The sequence below is a fragment of the Pan paniscus genome, chromosome 8 (assembly GCF_029289425.2).
Source record: "Pan paniscus chromosome 8, NHGRI_mPanPan1-v2.0_pri, whole genome shotgun sequence".
NCBI classification, from domain to species: domain Eukaryota; kingdom Metazoa; phylum Chordata; class Mammalia; order Primates; family Hominidae; genus Pan; species Pan paniscus.
In genome coordinates this window covers 127,924,084-127,940,516 of record NC_073257.2, presented here as the reverse complement: position 1 = coordinate 127,940,516, position 16,433 = coordinate 127,924,084, and the positions used below count along the sequence as shown (strand labels likewise).

The 16,433-nt window shown below is 44.9% G+C and overlaps 1 protein-coding gene across 9 annotated transcripts in view; it reads left to right on the top strand.

Annotated features, from left to right (window-relative positions):
• The window catches only part of GFRA1 (GDNF family receptor alpha 1), a 217,475-nt gene extending 209,584 nt beyond the window's left edge, over window positions 1-7,891 (top strand). For 8 of the 9 annotated variants that reach the window (XM_003825616.6, XM_003825617.5, XM_063607532.1 and 5 more), the window contains one exon: window positions 324-7,891. In XM_003825616.6, coding sequence (XP_003825664.3) covers window positions 324-476 — 153 coding nt within the window. In that variant the 3' untranslated portion in view covers window positions 477-7,891. The remainder of the gene's footprint in view (window positions 1-323) is intronic. The other variant, XR_010113209.1, reaches the window with a different exon arrangement.
• The last annotated feature ends 8,542 nt before the right edge of the window (window positions 7,892-16,433 follow it).

Here is a 16,433-nt window from a genome sequence, read left to right as displayed (position 1 = left end):
GAACCCTGGAGAGAAGGGTAAAGAATGACAGGGGTACCTGAACTCAGATATCTTCCCCCAAAATGAATTTAATAATTCCTAATGGAAGAGCAAGCAGTAAGCATTGGCCAGACGCTTTATCAAAAGTATCTGGTTCTAACCCAGGTTCATGGTTTCTTCCCATAAAACTACAAGTCTGTGAATGTAAGTCTCAGTGGTAAAATCTTGGTCAGCTTTGGTGAGTGGGTCAGCCAGTGGGGAGTCGGGGGGAGAGAGTGTGTAAAGTATACTGTGGTAGAATGAAGACATGCAGTGGATGATAATGAAACCATTCTTCCTTACAGGGTAATTATGAAAAAGAAGGGCTCGGTGCTTCCAGCCACATAACCACAAAATCAATGGCTGCTCCTCCAAGCTGTGGTCTGAGCCCACTGCTGGTCCTGGTGGTAACCGCTCTGTCCACCCTATTATCTTTATCTTTAACAGAAACATCATAGCTGCATTAAAAAAATACAATATGGACATGTAAAAAGACAAAAACCAAGTTATCTGTTTCCTGTTCTCTTGTATAGCTGAAATTCCAGTTTAGGAGCTCAGTTGAGAAACAGTTCCATTCAACTGGAACATTTTTTTTTTTTCCTTTTAAGAAAGCTTCTTGTGATCCTTCGGGGCTTCTGTGAAAAACCTGATGCAGTGCTCCATTCCAAACTCAGAAGGCTTTGGGATATGCTGTATTTTAAAGGGACAGTTTGTAACTTGGGCTGTAAAGCAAACTGGGGCTGTGTTTTCGATGATGATGATGACGATGATGATGATCATGATCATGATGATTTTAACAGTTTTACTTCTGGCCTTTCCTAGCTAGAGAAGGAGTTAATATTTCTAAGGTAACTCCCATATCTCCTTTAATAACATTGATTTCTAATGATATAAATTTCAGCCTACATTGATGCCAAGCTTTTTTGCCACAAAGAAGATTCTTACCAAGAGTGGGCTTTGTGGAAACAACTGGTACTGATGTTCACCTTTATATATGTACTAGCATTTTCCACGCTGATGTTTATGTACTGTAAACAGTTCTGCACTCTTTACAAAAGAAAAAACACCTGTCACATCCAAATATAGTATCTTTTAGTCAAAATAGAGAGTGGGGAATGAGTGTGCCGATTCAATACCTCAATCCCTGAACGACACTCTCCTAATCCTAAGCCTTACCTGAGTGAGAAGCCCTTTACCTAACAAAAGTCCAATATAGCTGAAATGTCGCTCTAATACTCTTTACACATATGAGGTTATATGTAGAAAAAAATTTTACTTACTAAATGATTTCAACTATTGGCTTTCTATATTTTGAAAGTAATGATATTGTCTCATTTTTTTACTGATGGTTTAATACAAAATACACAGAGCTTGTTTCCCCTCATAAGTAGTGTTTGCTCTGATATGAACTTCACAAATACAGCTCGTCAAAAGCAGACTCTGAGAAGCCTCGTGCTGTAGCAGAAAGTTCTGCATCATGTGACTGTGGACAGGCAGGAGGAAACAGAACAGACAAGCATTGTCTTTTGTCATTGCTCGAAGTGCAAGCGTGCATACCTGTGGAGGGAACTGGTGGCTGCTTGTAAATGTTCTGCGGCATCTCTTGACACTCTTGTCATGACACAATCCAGTACCTTGGTTTTCAGGTTATCTGACAAAGGCAGCTTTGATTGGGACGTGGAGGTATGGGCAGATTGTCCTTTCTTTGGAAGCACATCCATGCTGGGATGCACAGTTCTTTTCCTAAGGATTGTGTTTACTCCTGACTGCAATGTCTTGGCCACTGTTTGGAGCAGTTTGGTCTGAAGGTCATTAAGGATCTGCTTGCATCTTGTTTCATGTCCTCCGTGACAGACTGCAGACCATGTTAGAAGAGAAGGAAGGTTTGTGGATCAAGAGGGTTGACATTAGGTTTGGTGAGATGAGTTGGTTGGCACAGATCAGCAGAACAGGACCCTGGTGATAAGGCATCTGGCTTTGCTAACCACATATCATCTTCCATTATTCTCTTTCTTAACTAAGTAGACCCGAAAGTGCACTTTCGAAGTCTGGTTTAGATGGGGAGATTCCGAATCTACAATGATCGAGTACTGGTGGCCACTTTTCTCCAACATTAAGAGGAGGAGATTCCACCTTGAGAAAGTGCTGGGAAGCATTGGCTTTCCTCCCACATTGGTAGAAGAGATGGAGGAGGAAACCAGGGTGCACATTTCTACAGATCCCCTTTGCCTGCTGCTGTTTGCCTTGTAAGATAAGTCACTGGGGGGAAGGGGAAATCTATGAAATCCCAGATAAAGGCATAGTCTTTCAGCTCTATTGGTGTTCAAAGTATATTTGTGTCCAAATGTTAATCAACACAAATGTACAGTACTGACTTTTTTCACTTCAAAATGTTTTCAAGGGAAATTCAGCAGACACCCAACTGTATTTAATTAGTGAAAAGATCTATAAAGACTCTTACTTTGAATAAACACATTAAGTGTGTCAAAATATTTGGAATGCCAGTTATCTATGAGCGCATATCTCTTTCTTACAGAGTGTATTTTGTTTTCATTAAGGTCTCTCTGTGTATCTACACTGGACTAATTGCATAGGGATCTGATTCTATGTGATCCACTGTAGAAAGCTATTGATTACTTCTGCAGTAACAGCAGCTCTAATTAGCTTCAGATGACCAAAGAGGAAATGGGAGTTTCAGTGCTAACAAGGGCAGCCTTCATTGAAGAATGCATGGGTAGGCAATATATAAATTAAATTTTGAAAAGCCTCATCGGTCACCAACAAATATCTCATTTTTCTTCAGTGATAAAAGCATATTCAAGTTACCAGATCCTCAATTTGAAAATCAGTTGCTGATTAATAGGGGAAGCATCTTGTTCAGGGACAACACGTTAGAGAGATTCTTATCAAAGCAAGGTTTCCGCCATTCAGTGTGATCTTAGTTTGACACGGTGACCCTAAAACACCATCATTTGCCCCAGAACTGGAGCACAATAAGTTAAATCATTTACCTGTCTCACTTCTTGGCATGCTTAAAAGCAAAAATGATTCGCTACTTCCTGTCCTTCAGTCCAGGCATTTGGGGTGCCACTGAAGACAGGGGTTATCTGCTGAGGTTTGGGTGTCTTGCAGGAAGTATCTCATTGCAGTTGATTTTGATGAAACCAAACAGTAACTAGGGTCCATGCAGACCGTGACTCCCTGATTACATCTAGCCATGCCCTACTTATTTCAGAGAGAAAGAGAGGGGGAATAAAGGCAGTATTGCCACACTGATTAGAAGCACATTCATTCCACTTTGATGTTGAATATTTTTGACCGATACATGCTTGAGTATCTTTTTAATAGAGCACATGAAGGAAGAAGCGCACAATATAGAGAAGGAATTGAGAATGCCAATTACATATTTATTTTTCCATACCTGATTTTTTTCAAGTCTGTAATAAAAAAAGTATAAGTTGAGATTAACGTAGGTTATTTTTCATGAAGTATAGCAAACGATCTAGAATGTGATAGGAGTGTGGTTTCCATTTCTTTTTTTTTTTTTTTAACTCACTTTTGTGCTGTAGTAAGAACGTCTTAGAAGTTGTGTCTTCGAGTTCCTCAAACACACACCGGACAGGGCTCCCCCAGAGCTGCCTCAGCCTTTGATTTGGTCCATATTCAGACACTTCCTATCTTGCATACACTCTGAGGATGGGCCGCTTCTAGCTGCCGCCCGTCTCCCTCTTGCCTTCTTGTCTCTAAATCAGACACTCCCAAGCACTCCATCTGCTATACTAGGAGAGTGGGAGAGCCAAAGCATTTTGGAGTCCATGTAAAGTGCCTGGGAAAAGAGACGTAAGAGCAGTGGGAGTTTATATAATTAGTGAATTCTTTTCTCAGAATTCAGCAGAAATGTATTTCTGTTGTTATTATTTACAAAATTGTGGCCTCAGAGGAGCTGTCTTTTGGAAAATAAGTTTTCATTCATGCAGTTAGACATGCACGATGTATTTGAATCAATAAACTGTGGACCAGAAAAGGGCTGCTTAAATGAATTCACATGTTCTAATTCTCTTTCGAGGCTGTTGATGACCTCCTGGATTCATACCCCCATGATCTGTGTTGCTCTTGCCTCTGTTCTTTGATAAAGCACATCAGACTATGTGACACCCATCTTTTCAAGAACGACCTAAAAGCGATGACAACAGGCAGGAGTGAATTACCACTGGCCTGGGCACAGTGACAGCAGAAGGCCCACCTGAGCTTGGAGAGTTGGCGAGATAAGGCAAAATCAAGGTGCAACAGTGGGCCATGTTCCAAGGGTGAATGGATCTGAGAGTCCGCTGATGTTCCTTACTGATCAGAACAGGGACCTTCTAACAAAATAGCCAGAGTTCCTTGAATCAGGCAGAAGTTCTTTAGAGACAGGAAGCCAGAGCTATTGATAATATCCAAAGGACAGAGGAAGGAATTTCTTATTAGAAATTCTAAAATAAAACAAGTGGGGATTTGGTTGGATACCCTTAGAAGCTACATTTTTCTCTCCTCCCTAAGATAGATATCTCAAGTGTATATCTGACACCTCTTGGCTTTGACACGGCTCTGCTTCTCAAGTGACCATTTGTTTTAAGTCTGTTGTCTAGAATTCTTTGTGGGGGCTGGACCTCTGAAAAAGATTCTCACTGCAGAGGCTTTAAATCTGTGGCTTTTTCCACTCCCTCCATCCTGGGATGTATTCGGTAGGACATTTCATTTATATCAGGATATTGGCTGATTCAGCTCTCTTTCATTGTTGTTATTCAGGCCTCCCTCCACCACCTTGTTCTTTATTGCCTAAGTATTGCCCTCCCCAATTCTTCATCGTAATCGCTCTAAATTTAGTTTGACCCAAATTAATTTTTGTTCCAACAGATATATTTTAAGACAGAGAAGCCTCTCTCAGGAGCCAGATGATCTGAAGATGATGCTAATCCCCAAATACGAAGTTCCTCCAGCTAACTCTCCTCTGAGCTCCCTCTTCTTAGCTTTGGGATTGGGGATGGTCTCATCCTTGCCAGGAATCCCTTTGTTGCTCCCAGTGTCTCTGATGAGCTTCTCCTCCCTCCCAGAGACAATGCAGGGGTGGTTTTCAGCAGAATGTGCCACCTGCACTTCTGATTGTGCTGAGACCCAGCCCAGAGGGGTGGAGAAGGCGCACAAACCCTATTCCAATAAACTGCCTGCAGAGAACCACAGCCTGCTAATAGTCGTTGAGGTCTCAGCCCCCTAAGGTCTCCAGGCTCATTTGACCAGTGCAGCTGCGACTTCGGCTGTCTGCCTCTGGCAGGTGCCAATATCAGCATCTTGTCCCACTGCCATGGGGAGTTAATTTTTGCTCCAGGGCAGCTGCCAAGCCCAGCACCGGCATCAATAGAAGGTTTTCTCTGATTTTCTTCTCTTCCTCTCAGGCTAGGCTTTCTTACCAATCCCCAATTTTCTTTTGTAGGGCGCCAGGAGACTGGCCAGAGATCTTTAGACTCTTACTTAGTTTGAACATCTCTTGCTGCTCATACCCAGGCTTCTTCAGCAAAGCATGACCCATAGTAGGTACTCAGAAACTGGTTGAATGAAAAACCTTGACATTTAAGGGCTTTATTCTGTCATACGGTAGCAAGAACTGGCCTATTGGCATCGTATTCTTGGCATTGGGCTATATTGACCCTGAATGTGTCCTCCTGAGGTTTTTGAGGGTGACCTGGGAGAAAGGGTCTGAAAAAGCATTGGGATCCAAGTGACTTTAAATCTGCCCATGGCATTTCCTGCTGAGAGGCGAGAAACTAGCATCTCTCCCAACAGGCTCACATCCGCCAGAAAGGACAGAGCCCAAAACAGGGGTAGACTTTGTGGGAAATTCGCCAGTTAGTCCGCTGAGATTTTAATCTGCCTCAAGCACAGGATGCTGACAAGAAAGGTAGACCACTCCCCCGATCCCAGACAAATCCCAGGGGTGACAACTTCTCCATCAGTACCCTGAGAAGCAACATCAAATGCTTATCAAGTCAGCATGTTTACTGAGTGAGTACTCTGACGGAATGAACCAGCATTTGGAGTTGAACTTGAGAACACAGGGCCCTCTGACAGCAGCTTAGGGAAACACCCATCCCTTCCAGATTGGCAGAATCCTTCCATTTCATGTCCTTCGGAGACGCTGTATTCTCCTTACAAATCATTCATGAAACTTAGACTCAGTCTCCCAGGGGTAAGTCCTGGGCCACGTGCAAACAATGGCAAATCCAGCTCTTCCATGATAGAGAAGGCAAACACACCCACCTTCATCCTGAGCCTAAAAGGCCACCTCTGAGCACTTGGGAAGCCACTCCTCTGGGCCTCAGAGGGCCATGAGTTTGGCCAGGTAGGCACAGGGGTGGGGAAGTCACAGCTGTCAGGTACCGGCCATGATGTAAGTGGGAATAGGAGATGCCAGAGCTGCTTTAGCTGAGGAAAGCCAACAGTCAGCAGTGCTCAAAGGGGCAAAACTTTGAATGTGCACATTGACCCCTGACGCCTGCAAGCATAACACAGATCCTAAGACTAGAGTGAAGTAGGAAGAAGAATTAGAAAATCCAGTGGATGTCCTGAGTATAGGGAACCAAGGCCGTTGAAAATCAGTAAAGGTTGATTACCTGGGGCCAGACCGGGTGACTGTGGCAGTGCAGGTGAAGGTGCCCTGGGCCTTCTCAGTTCGCTGGCACATAAGGCTCCGCCAATAAAGCGTGGTTCTCTCTCTCTCTCTGTCACACACACACACACACACACACACACACACACACACACACACACACAATGATTGGAGGGCTATATGATCCAGCATTAGCTTCCTAGTGTGCCAAGCATGCTTGACCGGGAATTTTTTTTAATTATTATTATTTTTTAGCTGTAGCTGAAGGCATTTCTCGGATGTGGAGAGGAGAATGGAAATCGCAGAACCAAATCAGTTTGCCCTGCCATATTTGGCTGTGGTCTGTCATTGGGCATTTCTGATGTGCTTTTCTGGATTCAGGAAGAGCTGATTGTCCTCCGAGGGTTGAAAAAAAAAACAGTTTCAGAAACCTGAATCCAGGGCCTTATAGTTCTCCTCATTATCTATCTTCTTCTCCCTTCCCTCGCCCAAGGGAGTGGGGGAAACACTTTTCACTGCAGAGTTTGCTTTAAAGTTTTCCCATCTTGCGTGCATTATCCCTTGATATTGAAATTATTTTCTCAGTTTAATCCAACTCCTGCTGAGAAGCTGTGTGAGATTTAGGTTGTGGGGTTTTTTTTCTTGTACTCTTTTGGATGGTGTTGCATTTTTCACTCTTAACCCGAGGGTATGTTTCAGCTTATGTTCATTCTGTTTCATGCAGGTTTATAGCACGGTAGAGTAGAAGAAGGCTTCTGATTTTTAGGGTATTTTTAGAATTCATTCCTGAGTGAGGGGTTCAGACACCCAGTCTCCTCGGAACAGGGGTGAGGGGTCGACTGAGCTTTATTGAGAAGCCTCCAGTTAGGCTTCGGGCGGGTCTCCAAGTTATATTGTGTGTTTACTGAGCTTCCCACTGGTAGAAGATGACACATTTGTCTCATCGTCCTGTGTATCTGCTTTCCAGAGGACACCGGAGCATTCTCCTGGGGTCACTCCCACATGGCTTCCTCACATAGCTGTTTTGCAACAGCCTTTATTGCCAACACCCTTGGAAGAACATCTCCTGTAGAAGTACAAGTTTTGCAATATGGACTTTGGAAGTGGTTTTGTGATGTTCGAATTTTCTGTTAGCCTATTGCTCAAGCACTACAGAATGTACATAGTCCCTTTGGCCATCCTCTCACCCCAGAATATCCTAATAAACATTGTTTTCTTTTTTAAAAAAAATCATTGTGGTGTCTTTTTCTTTTATCCCATTCACCGGAAAACCCTCCTAAAATCTGCAAACACGTAGAAATCCCCAGTGTCAAAACATTGGGTTTTCTTGACAGCAGATCATAAGGACTAAGTGTGGCTGCCACAAACACTTTCAGACCATGGCTTCCGAACCTCGGTACTATTGACACTCGGGGCCAGATAATTATATTTTGGATGGATGGGCTTGTCAGATCTTATACGTTGTTGATGTTTAGTAGCATCCTTTGGTAGCCCCCCATCTACACTTTGTGGTCAAAGCTATCTCTAGACATTGCCAAGGGTCCTCCGAGCCTAGGCAAAATCACCCTTGCTTGAGAGCCAGTATTTCAGACTCAACCTTTTGCTCACTTATGAGCAGCAAAAGGCAGCAGGGTGTAGTGTAGGAGCCTGCGGAGGAGACAGCACTGGGCTTCACCCCACACCTGACATTTATATTATGTTCTCAAAATGCAATGTTATAATTAGAGGATAGGGTTGGTGGACTCCTAGTTACCATCATATTTGTATTGAATGATTTCTATAGACTTATAAATAGTATTTTGATAAAAGACAAAGACTTAGAATGAGGTGGTTGTTCTTGTTTCCAGCATCTAGCTCAGTGCCTGGCCAAGAAGAATCACTTAACATCACATGAGGCCATGAATTAGAATGGTGAAGGTGGCTGCTCAAAATATGACTCCCCCATTTCCCTGAGGAAGTTACCATCTCTGGCATCCTTGTCACCGCCAGGAACTTTTAAGGGAAAATGTTAAGACATAAAACATAGTAATTAATATTGCCACTGTTGTTTGCTTCAGTATGCAACTAACAGTCCCTGAAACAGCAAGAGAAACTGGCTTGCTCTAAGACAGAAGCCTGTATTTCACTTGCGATTCTGCAGGACACGCTTTTGTTCTCTTGTGATTTTTCTTTTAGCTGGGCTTTCCTATTGTCTTGCTTCCTGGCTCTGCTTTCAAATGACCAAGTTTAGAATGATTCCACAGAATCCCCAAGTTGGTTTGGATGAAAAGTTTGTGTGAACATTTGGACCTTGGCCTGGTGTTTTAAAGGTATAACAAAAGCCTAGATTTCAGCAGCTCACCTGGCTCTGGGCTTCTCAGGACAGCCTTTGCAGAAATCCCCAAGTTCATTCCCGGAGAAATGAACCCCAGCTGTCAGCACAGATGGTGCGGGGCCCGTGGGGAGGGGCAGGACTAGAACATTCCCAGAATCATCAAGCGGAAGTGGGAGACAGAGCTGCAGCGAGCGCCCTGGGGACCTGCAGGGTCCTCCTACCACCGTCCGTTCATATTCTAATCATCTTCGGAATGCAGCCAAATCCCTGGGATGCAGGTGATAGAAAATTTAGGAGCTGGAACAAGAAATGACTAATAAAACCCTGAGAGAAATGCCAAGAAAGTGAATAAAATCTGTGACAGAAACAAGATACAAGACTGCTTGTGTTTGGTGACATAAAACATAAACGAGAACACAGTGATGCGAAAATATGAGCAGGGGTGTCCATAAAAGTCCCATAAACTGGCAGTGCTGGCTGCCCTGATGGGGTTTAGCCTCACGGAGATGTCTGCCATCCAGGCTGGTAGACAGAGAATTCACCACGTTTAAAAGATAAGGTGAGCATTTGGCCTGAGAATACTTTGGGTGGTTCTATAAATCAGGACAGTCTTTAAGAAAAAAAGCAAACACTGTTTGACAATGTGTATCAGAATTTAAAATCCACATCTCCTTTGAACCAACAATTCCACTGCAAGGAATTTGCCCTTCATTCTTATACAGGGTGTCAAGATGCATGCAGTAGTATTTTTACGACAGGATAATTTGCAATAACAAAGTACTTGAAACAACCTGAATGCCCATCAATAGTGACCTGGTTAAAGAATTCATAGCACAGCTAGATGAGGGAATATTAAGCAACTATTTTTAAAAAGTAGATGTACATCCACTAAACCAAAAGGGGTCTATAGTGTATTAAGTGAAATGGCAAGGTACAGGATGGTCAAAAATATTGTCCTACTTGTATAGAGTTTAGAAAGATAGATGGTAGACAAATATTGGTGATAGAGAAAGATCATAGATAGACGATTAACAGAGAGAGGGATGATACAGTCTACATATAGGTAGACAGGTATAGCTATAGGTAGACAGGTATAGATAGATTGATAGATGGTAAATAGATGACAGCTAGATGTAGATAGATCAATAGATATATAGATGATACAGGTAGACAATAGAGAGGTAGATAGGTATAAATAGCTATAGATAAATAATAGATGATGGATAGATAATTGATGCAGACATAAATAGGTAGAGATAGAGATATTAATAGATGATAGATGATAAATTTCTATAGATAGGTAATTGATCATAAATAGATAGATGATAGCTAGAAAGATAATAGATAGACATGAATATTCCCTGGATATAGTTTTTACGTAGTTTTTACTCTATCCATATATTATTTGTACCCGTTGTTTTTAGAGAATAAAAAGTAAAGGAAGGACAAGCTGTGCAACTTCTGGAACCCAGCTCAGATTCTGAGCCTTGCTCTTTGGAGGAAAGAGGTTGAGGTAGCCCTGGCTCAGAGCGCTCCCGGGGCTCTGCAGAGTTCCCTACTGCAGCCAGCCAAGCCCTGCACAGCCCAAGAAGCAGTGAGTGGCTGCCCCCACCAGCACCTCCTGCAAGATTAATTGCCACGATTTAGAGAAGAGGCACCTTAGGGGCACCTGCTGTGCATTGTGTTGTATGGGAGGGTTTTAAAATAACTCCTCTCCCTGTGGTTCACAACATAAGGGTGAGTCATATCCATGCAGGGCCTTCCCAGCCCAAGGGGAGGTTGGGTCTGCTCTTCCAAGAATGAACCCCGCCCTGCAGATGGTAGTCTCAGAAAGCTCATGATAGTAACAGCTGTCAGTTAGTGGGAGCTCACCATGCACCAAGCCTGGGGATGGATGGGCTCTGTGCACATGATCTCATTCAGTCCTCACAGCAACTCAGATAAAGTTAATTTCATTTTGCAACTGAGGAGACAGGCTCAGAGAGAGCAAATGACTGATGCAAAGTCACACAGCCAGGGTGGGACTCGAATTCTGTTTTCTGATGTCAGGGCCCATTTAGACATCCTCCTTTGCTCTCAGGCCTATGGGGAGAAAGTCTCCTGGATTCTGAGCGGGAAAGCTCGCAGGTACACCCACATCCCACGGCCCCACCACATTGCCCTCCATCCACACTTGGGGCTATGTTGTGAGAGCTGCGCAAGTCAACATAATGCCGCATGAGTTTGTCTTCAAAAGATAATTAGATTACCTCCCTTGCCTTAAGGAAAAGAACAGCAGATTAAAAAAGAAATATGACAAGCCATCTGAGTGCCAGGACTGCTCCCCTGAGACTCACTTCCATTTCAGTCCCTCATTCCAGACATGAAACCAATTAAAGTAGTGGCAACGTATACAGTTAACACCAAGTGACAAAAGCCTGCCTAAGTGTTTTAAAGAATCTCATAAACCAAAGAGCTTCTGCACAGCAAAAGAAACTACCATCAGAGTGAACAGGCAACCTACAGAATGGGAGAAAATTTTTGCAATCTACTCATCTGACAAAGGGCTAATATCCAGAATCTACAATGAACTCAAACAAATTTACAAGAAAAAACAACCCCATCAGCAAGTGGCTGAAGGATATGAACAGACACTTCTCAAAAGAAGACATTTATGCAGTCAAAGGACACATGAAAAAATGCTCATCATCACTGGCCATCAGAGAAATGCAAATCAAAACCACAATGAGATACCATCTCACACCAGTTGGAATGGCAATCATTAAAAAATCAGGAAACAACAGGTGCTGGAGAGGATGTGGAGAAATAGGAACACTTTTACACTGGTGGTGGGACTGTAAACTAGTTCAACCATTGTGGAAGTCAGTGTGGCGATTCCTCAGGGATCTAGAACTAGAAATACCATTTGACCCAGACATCCCTTTACTGGGTATATACCCAAAGGATTATAAATCATGCTGCTATAAAGACACATGCACACGTATGTTTATTGCGGCACTATTCACAATAGCAAAGATTTGGAACCAACCCAAATGTCCAACAATGATAGACTGGATTAAGAAAATGTGGCACATATACACCATGGAATACTATGCAGCCATAAAAAATGATGAGTTCATGTCCTTTGTAGGGACATGGATGAAGCTGGAAACCATCATTCTCAGCAAACTGTAGCAAGGACAAAAAACCAAACACTGCATGTTCTCACTCATAGGTGGGAATTGAACAATGAGAACACATGGACACAGGAAGGGGAACATCACACAATGGGGCCTGTTGTGGGGTAGGGGGAGAGGGGAGGGATAGCATTAGGAGATATACCTAATGTTAAATGACGAGTTAATGGGTGCAGCACACCAACATGGCACATGTATACATATGTAACAAACCTGCACGTCGTGCACATGTACCCAACTTAAAGTATAATTAAAAAAAAAAAAATCTCATTTACCCACAGGCTGTGCCTGGAGAAACCTAGCTGGCCTGGTATCCTACAACTTAGGAAGTGCGTGACCCAGCTCTGACTGCTGGGGGTGCTCAGCTGCCCTCCTCAGAATCCACCTCCAGCTGTCACCCTCTGTGCCTCTTCTGTCTTCAGTCTGGGGACAGCAGACAAGGGGAGGTGGTGGGGGCAGGGCTTAAGTTTCTGACCCCTGAAACGGTGGCTGGCTCAGGAAAATCTTTTGGTCCCTAGTCCCTGTCTGGTTCTAGATCTTGACCTCTCCCACTCCTGCCCACGCCTAGACAACCCGCAGGGGAGAAAGCACTGGGCTTGACGGTCCTAACCTTGAGGTCCACCACAGAATGGCAGAAGCAGCTTCCTTTGCCTTAGCACCTCAGGACAAGGTCATCTCCCTTTGAAGGGAGCAGATCAAGAAATTCAGCTTTCGGAATGGAGCCTCAAAAAATAGGACCCAAACTGAGAGGAAATTTTAAACCAGGCAATAAGAAAAACGTGGCTCTTGGGATGTGCTGTTCTGGTCTAAGTTTGCTTCCCTTCCAGATAATGGAAAGTGAATCCCCAGCCCCATCAGCTGGGAAGGTCCAATATCAGAATAGGAGAGCAGCCACACTCTGATACAAACCTGGTTTGTTTTCCTTCTTCCAAACATTTCTGTCACTGAAGGATGCTTCAGGTGCTCAGATGATGTCACCAAACTTGGGAGCATTTTAGAGTCCACAGAGCTCCTTCACAGGCAGGCATGTTCTCCCTGGACACCCCCGCTGGTGGGTGGGGAGCTGGTTGATCATCCCCATTCCAGGATGTGTCTGTCTGACCAGTGGCAGAGGGGACCCTGCAGTCCAGGAGTCCTTCTCCCAGCCCCCTTCCCCTGTGGCATGGCCTCCCCTCCAGCTCCCTCTCTTCTTTTCTGACGTCTTCCCACTCATGCCAGAATTGCAAAATATTTTAAACCACTATCTGCTTCTGCAGAGCACGCTTGTACAGTCTACTGTATTTTTCTCTTCTACTGAGTTTTTCAAGGCAGTTTTTTGTTTGTTTGTTTGTTTGTTTGTTTGTTTGTTTGTTTGAGACGGAGTCTTGCTCTGTTGCCCAGGCTGGAGTGCAGTGACGCGATCTCGGCTCGCTGCAAGCTCCGCCTCCCGGGTTCACGTTTCAAGGCAGTTTTTATGTGGTATTAAGAGTTCTTTGAATAACCCCTGCCATCATTCAGAAAATAGCCAACTTCATGTGCCTAGCCTGGGGTTGCCAGAGATCTCACTGCGTGGTGTTCACTTGCTCAGGGGCCTCAGCCCTGGTGGATCACCAAAGAGAGCAGAGGGGCGGGGTGGTGTCTTCCTCACCGGACACTTAAATGACTCAAGGTTGCAAACCCAGGTGTGAGGGCCAGGGCAATGAGGTGGGCTGCCAGTACCGGCCCCAGTGGAGCCGATGACCTGTGCGAGCAGGGAGCCCCTGCATCCAGTTGCACTTCACCCCGAGAACTAGCACCAAGCCAGCAAAGCCCAGGTTTCTCAGACACTGGCACCTCCAGATCTGTTCACAGGCTCCTGCCCTCCTCCAGCGCGCCTCCCCACCATACAGTCCTTTTCTGTTTGGGTCTCTGCTTGGTCTCTCTCTCTTCACATCTGGAGTGAAAGACTTGTTTCCAAAGGGCCCCCTCCTTTCATCGGTGGTTCCTCTTCTAAGCATGATGATTACATGGGTCTTCAGGGGAGCCTACGAGGCAGGAGCTGCAGTCTCTCTTTTGCCAATAGGAAATAGAGGTTAAGTAACTTGGCAAAGTCCCACGAATCAGAGAGGACCATGGGGTCTGAATCCAGGCAGCCTGATTCAAGGGTCTGCTTTGTAACCTCTGTGTCATCCTGCGACAGCCTGAAGAGGTTTCCTGCAAATCGCATCATTTTCAAAGCCACGAAAGGAAAAGATCTTTAAGGAAACATGAGGTGTTACGTTGGTCATCCTTTAGGATGGTGAATAACCAATGCATGTGCTTGGATTTTTTCTTAATTTGGGATTTACCGAGAGTGAAACAGGACTTCCTTAAGTAGTCATTTCATGGACAACGTTTTAAAAGTCTGACTCCAGACTCAGCCTGTAAGTCTCATATTCAGCTCCACTGCCAGAAGGTGAAAAGTGAACAACAGTCACTCCCAGGCAGGACTCCAGCAGTCAAGTGCTCCTTTGCAGGGGAAGGCTACACCGAGGGAGCAGCAGATCCCAAGAGGAGAGGATCCCACGGTGGCCTTGTTAAGTTCAGGATGCCTATGACCTCCCCAGTCACCAGCTTCAGGTTCCATCATTCAGGTTGACTTGTTCCTCTGCCTCCCTGCCTGTATCCCATTGGCCAGCAAGCCTCCGCCCTCCCTTCTGTCCCTGCACCTCCACCTGTGGGCTCTCCCCTGCGACCGCATCTGGCCTTTCCTCTCCACACTGATTTTCTCAAAGTCCACTGTCACCAGGCTCTCAAGGCTTCCCAGGTTCTGACTCCAAGCTACCTCTCTACTTTCACTCCCACTTTCTCCTTGCACCCAAATAAGCAGATCTCCTCACCACTTTCTCCGCCGCCCCCATCCATCCGTCTCCCCTGCTCACCAACCCATCCCTCAGCTCCTCTCTGGGAAGCCTTCCAAGTCACTCCAGTTGACAACGAGTTTTCCATCTTTGGGGAGCCCAACTCTCATGGGCTCACTCCTATGCTCCATGTGACCTGGTGGTTCTGTGAACATGAGCCTCCCCTCCCCAGCAAGGCTGGAAATGTTACTAGTGGAGGGTGTCCAGGTTTTCAGCACTTTGAACAAAGAATTGGACAAAACACACAAACGAAGCAAAGAAAGAATGAAGCAACAAAAGCAGAGATTTATTGAAAATGAAAACACACTCCACAGGGTGAGAACAGGCCTGAGCAAGCAGCTCCAGCACCCAGTTACAGAATTTCCCAGGGTTTAAATACTCTCTGGTGGTTTCCTATTGGTTTCTTGGTGTGAACTCTATGTAAGTGAAGTCGTGGCATGCAATCAGTCTGGTTGGTTGGGAAAAGCGACCAATCAGAGGCTAAAGTGAAGTTACAAAGTTACACTCCTATGCAAATGAAGACGGCCTGCAACCAACCTCACTGGTTGCAGGAGGGAACCAATCAGAGGTACTTTCAATTTTTCATCTGCCCCGCAGAAAAAGAGGGGGGTTGCAAAGGGAGTAGCCTCTGGTCCTTTTGTTACTTGGGTGTGGAAAGTTGGAGTTTTCCTTTTAATTTAGTTCTAGGAAGTCAGTATGAATAGGCCTTAGGTTCCCTGCCCTCCAGACCCTATTCCCCTGCCTCAGAGACACCCCCGGAAAGAGAAGACAGACTTCTCTGTGTGTCCCCAATACACAGACTCTGAATATACAGACTCTGGAGATGAAGTGGCTTGACTTCTCTGAGCCTCAGTTTCCCCCGTTTTGTCCAATGGAGTAAATAATAGAACCTGCCTCAGGGAGTTGCTGTGAAGTTAGTGTGTTGGTAACAGCTGCTGTTGTAAAGAAGATGACAACAAAAACTGATGGTGACGCTAACAGTAAAACTGAAGGTGATGCTGGGACCCAGGAGGGCATTTAGGGCATTTAGTAGGAGTCTGAATGTGCACTTTTTCATTTTTGAGACTCTGTCTTCCAGGCTGGAGTGCAGTGGCACTATCTCTGCTCACTGCAATCCCCACCTCCCAGGCTCAAGCGATCCTCCTGCCTCAGCCTCCTGAGCTGAGACTAGAAGTGCATGCCACATACACAGTTAATTTTTGTATATTTTGTAGAGACAGGGTTTCGCCATGTTGGCCAGGCTGGTCTTGAACTCCTGGGCTCAAGCGATCCACCCGCCTCAACCTCCCAAAGTGCTGGGTTTACAGGAGCTACAGTGCTGAGCTACTGCGCCTGGCCACTGACTTATTCTTGAAAGAATAGATGAACTGGGTTTCCCTCAGGCTCATTCCTTCCTCTATTAGAAAGTTCACTGGAGGCCTATC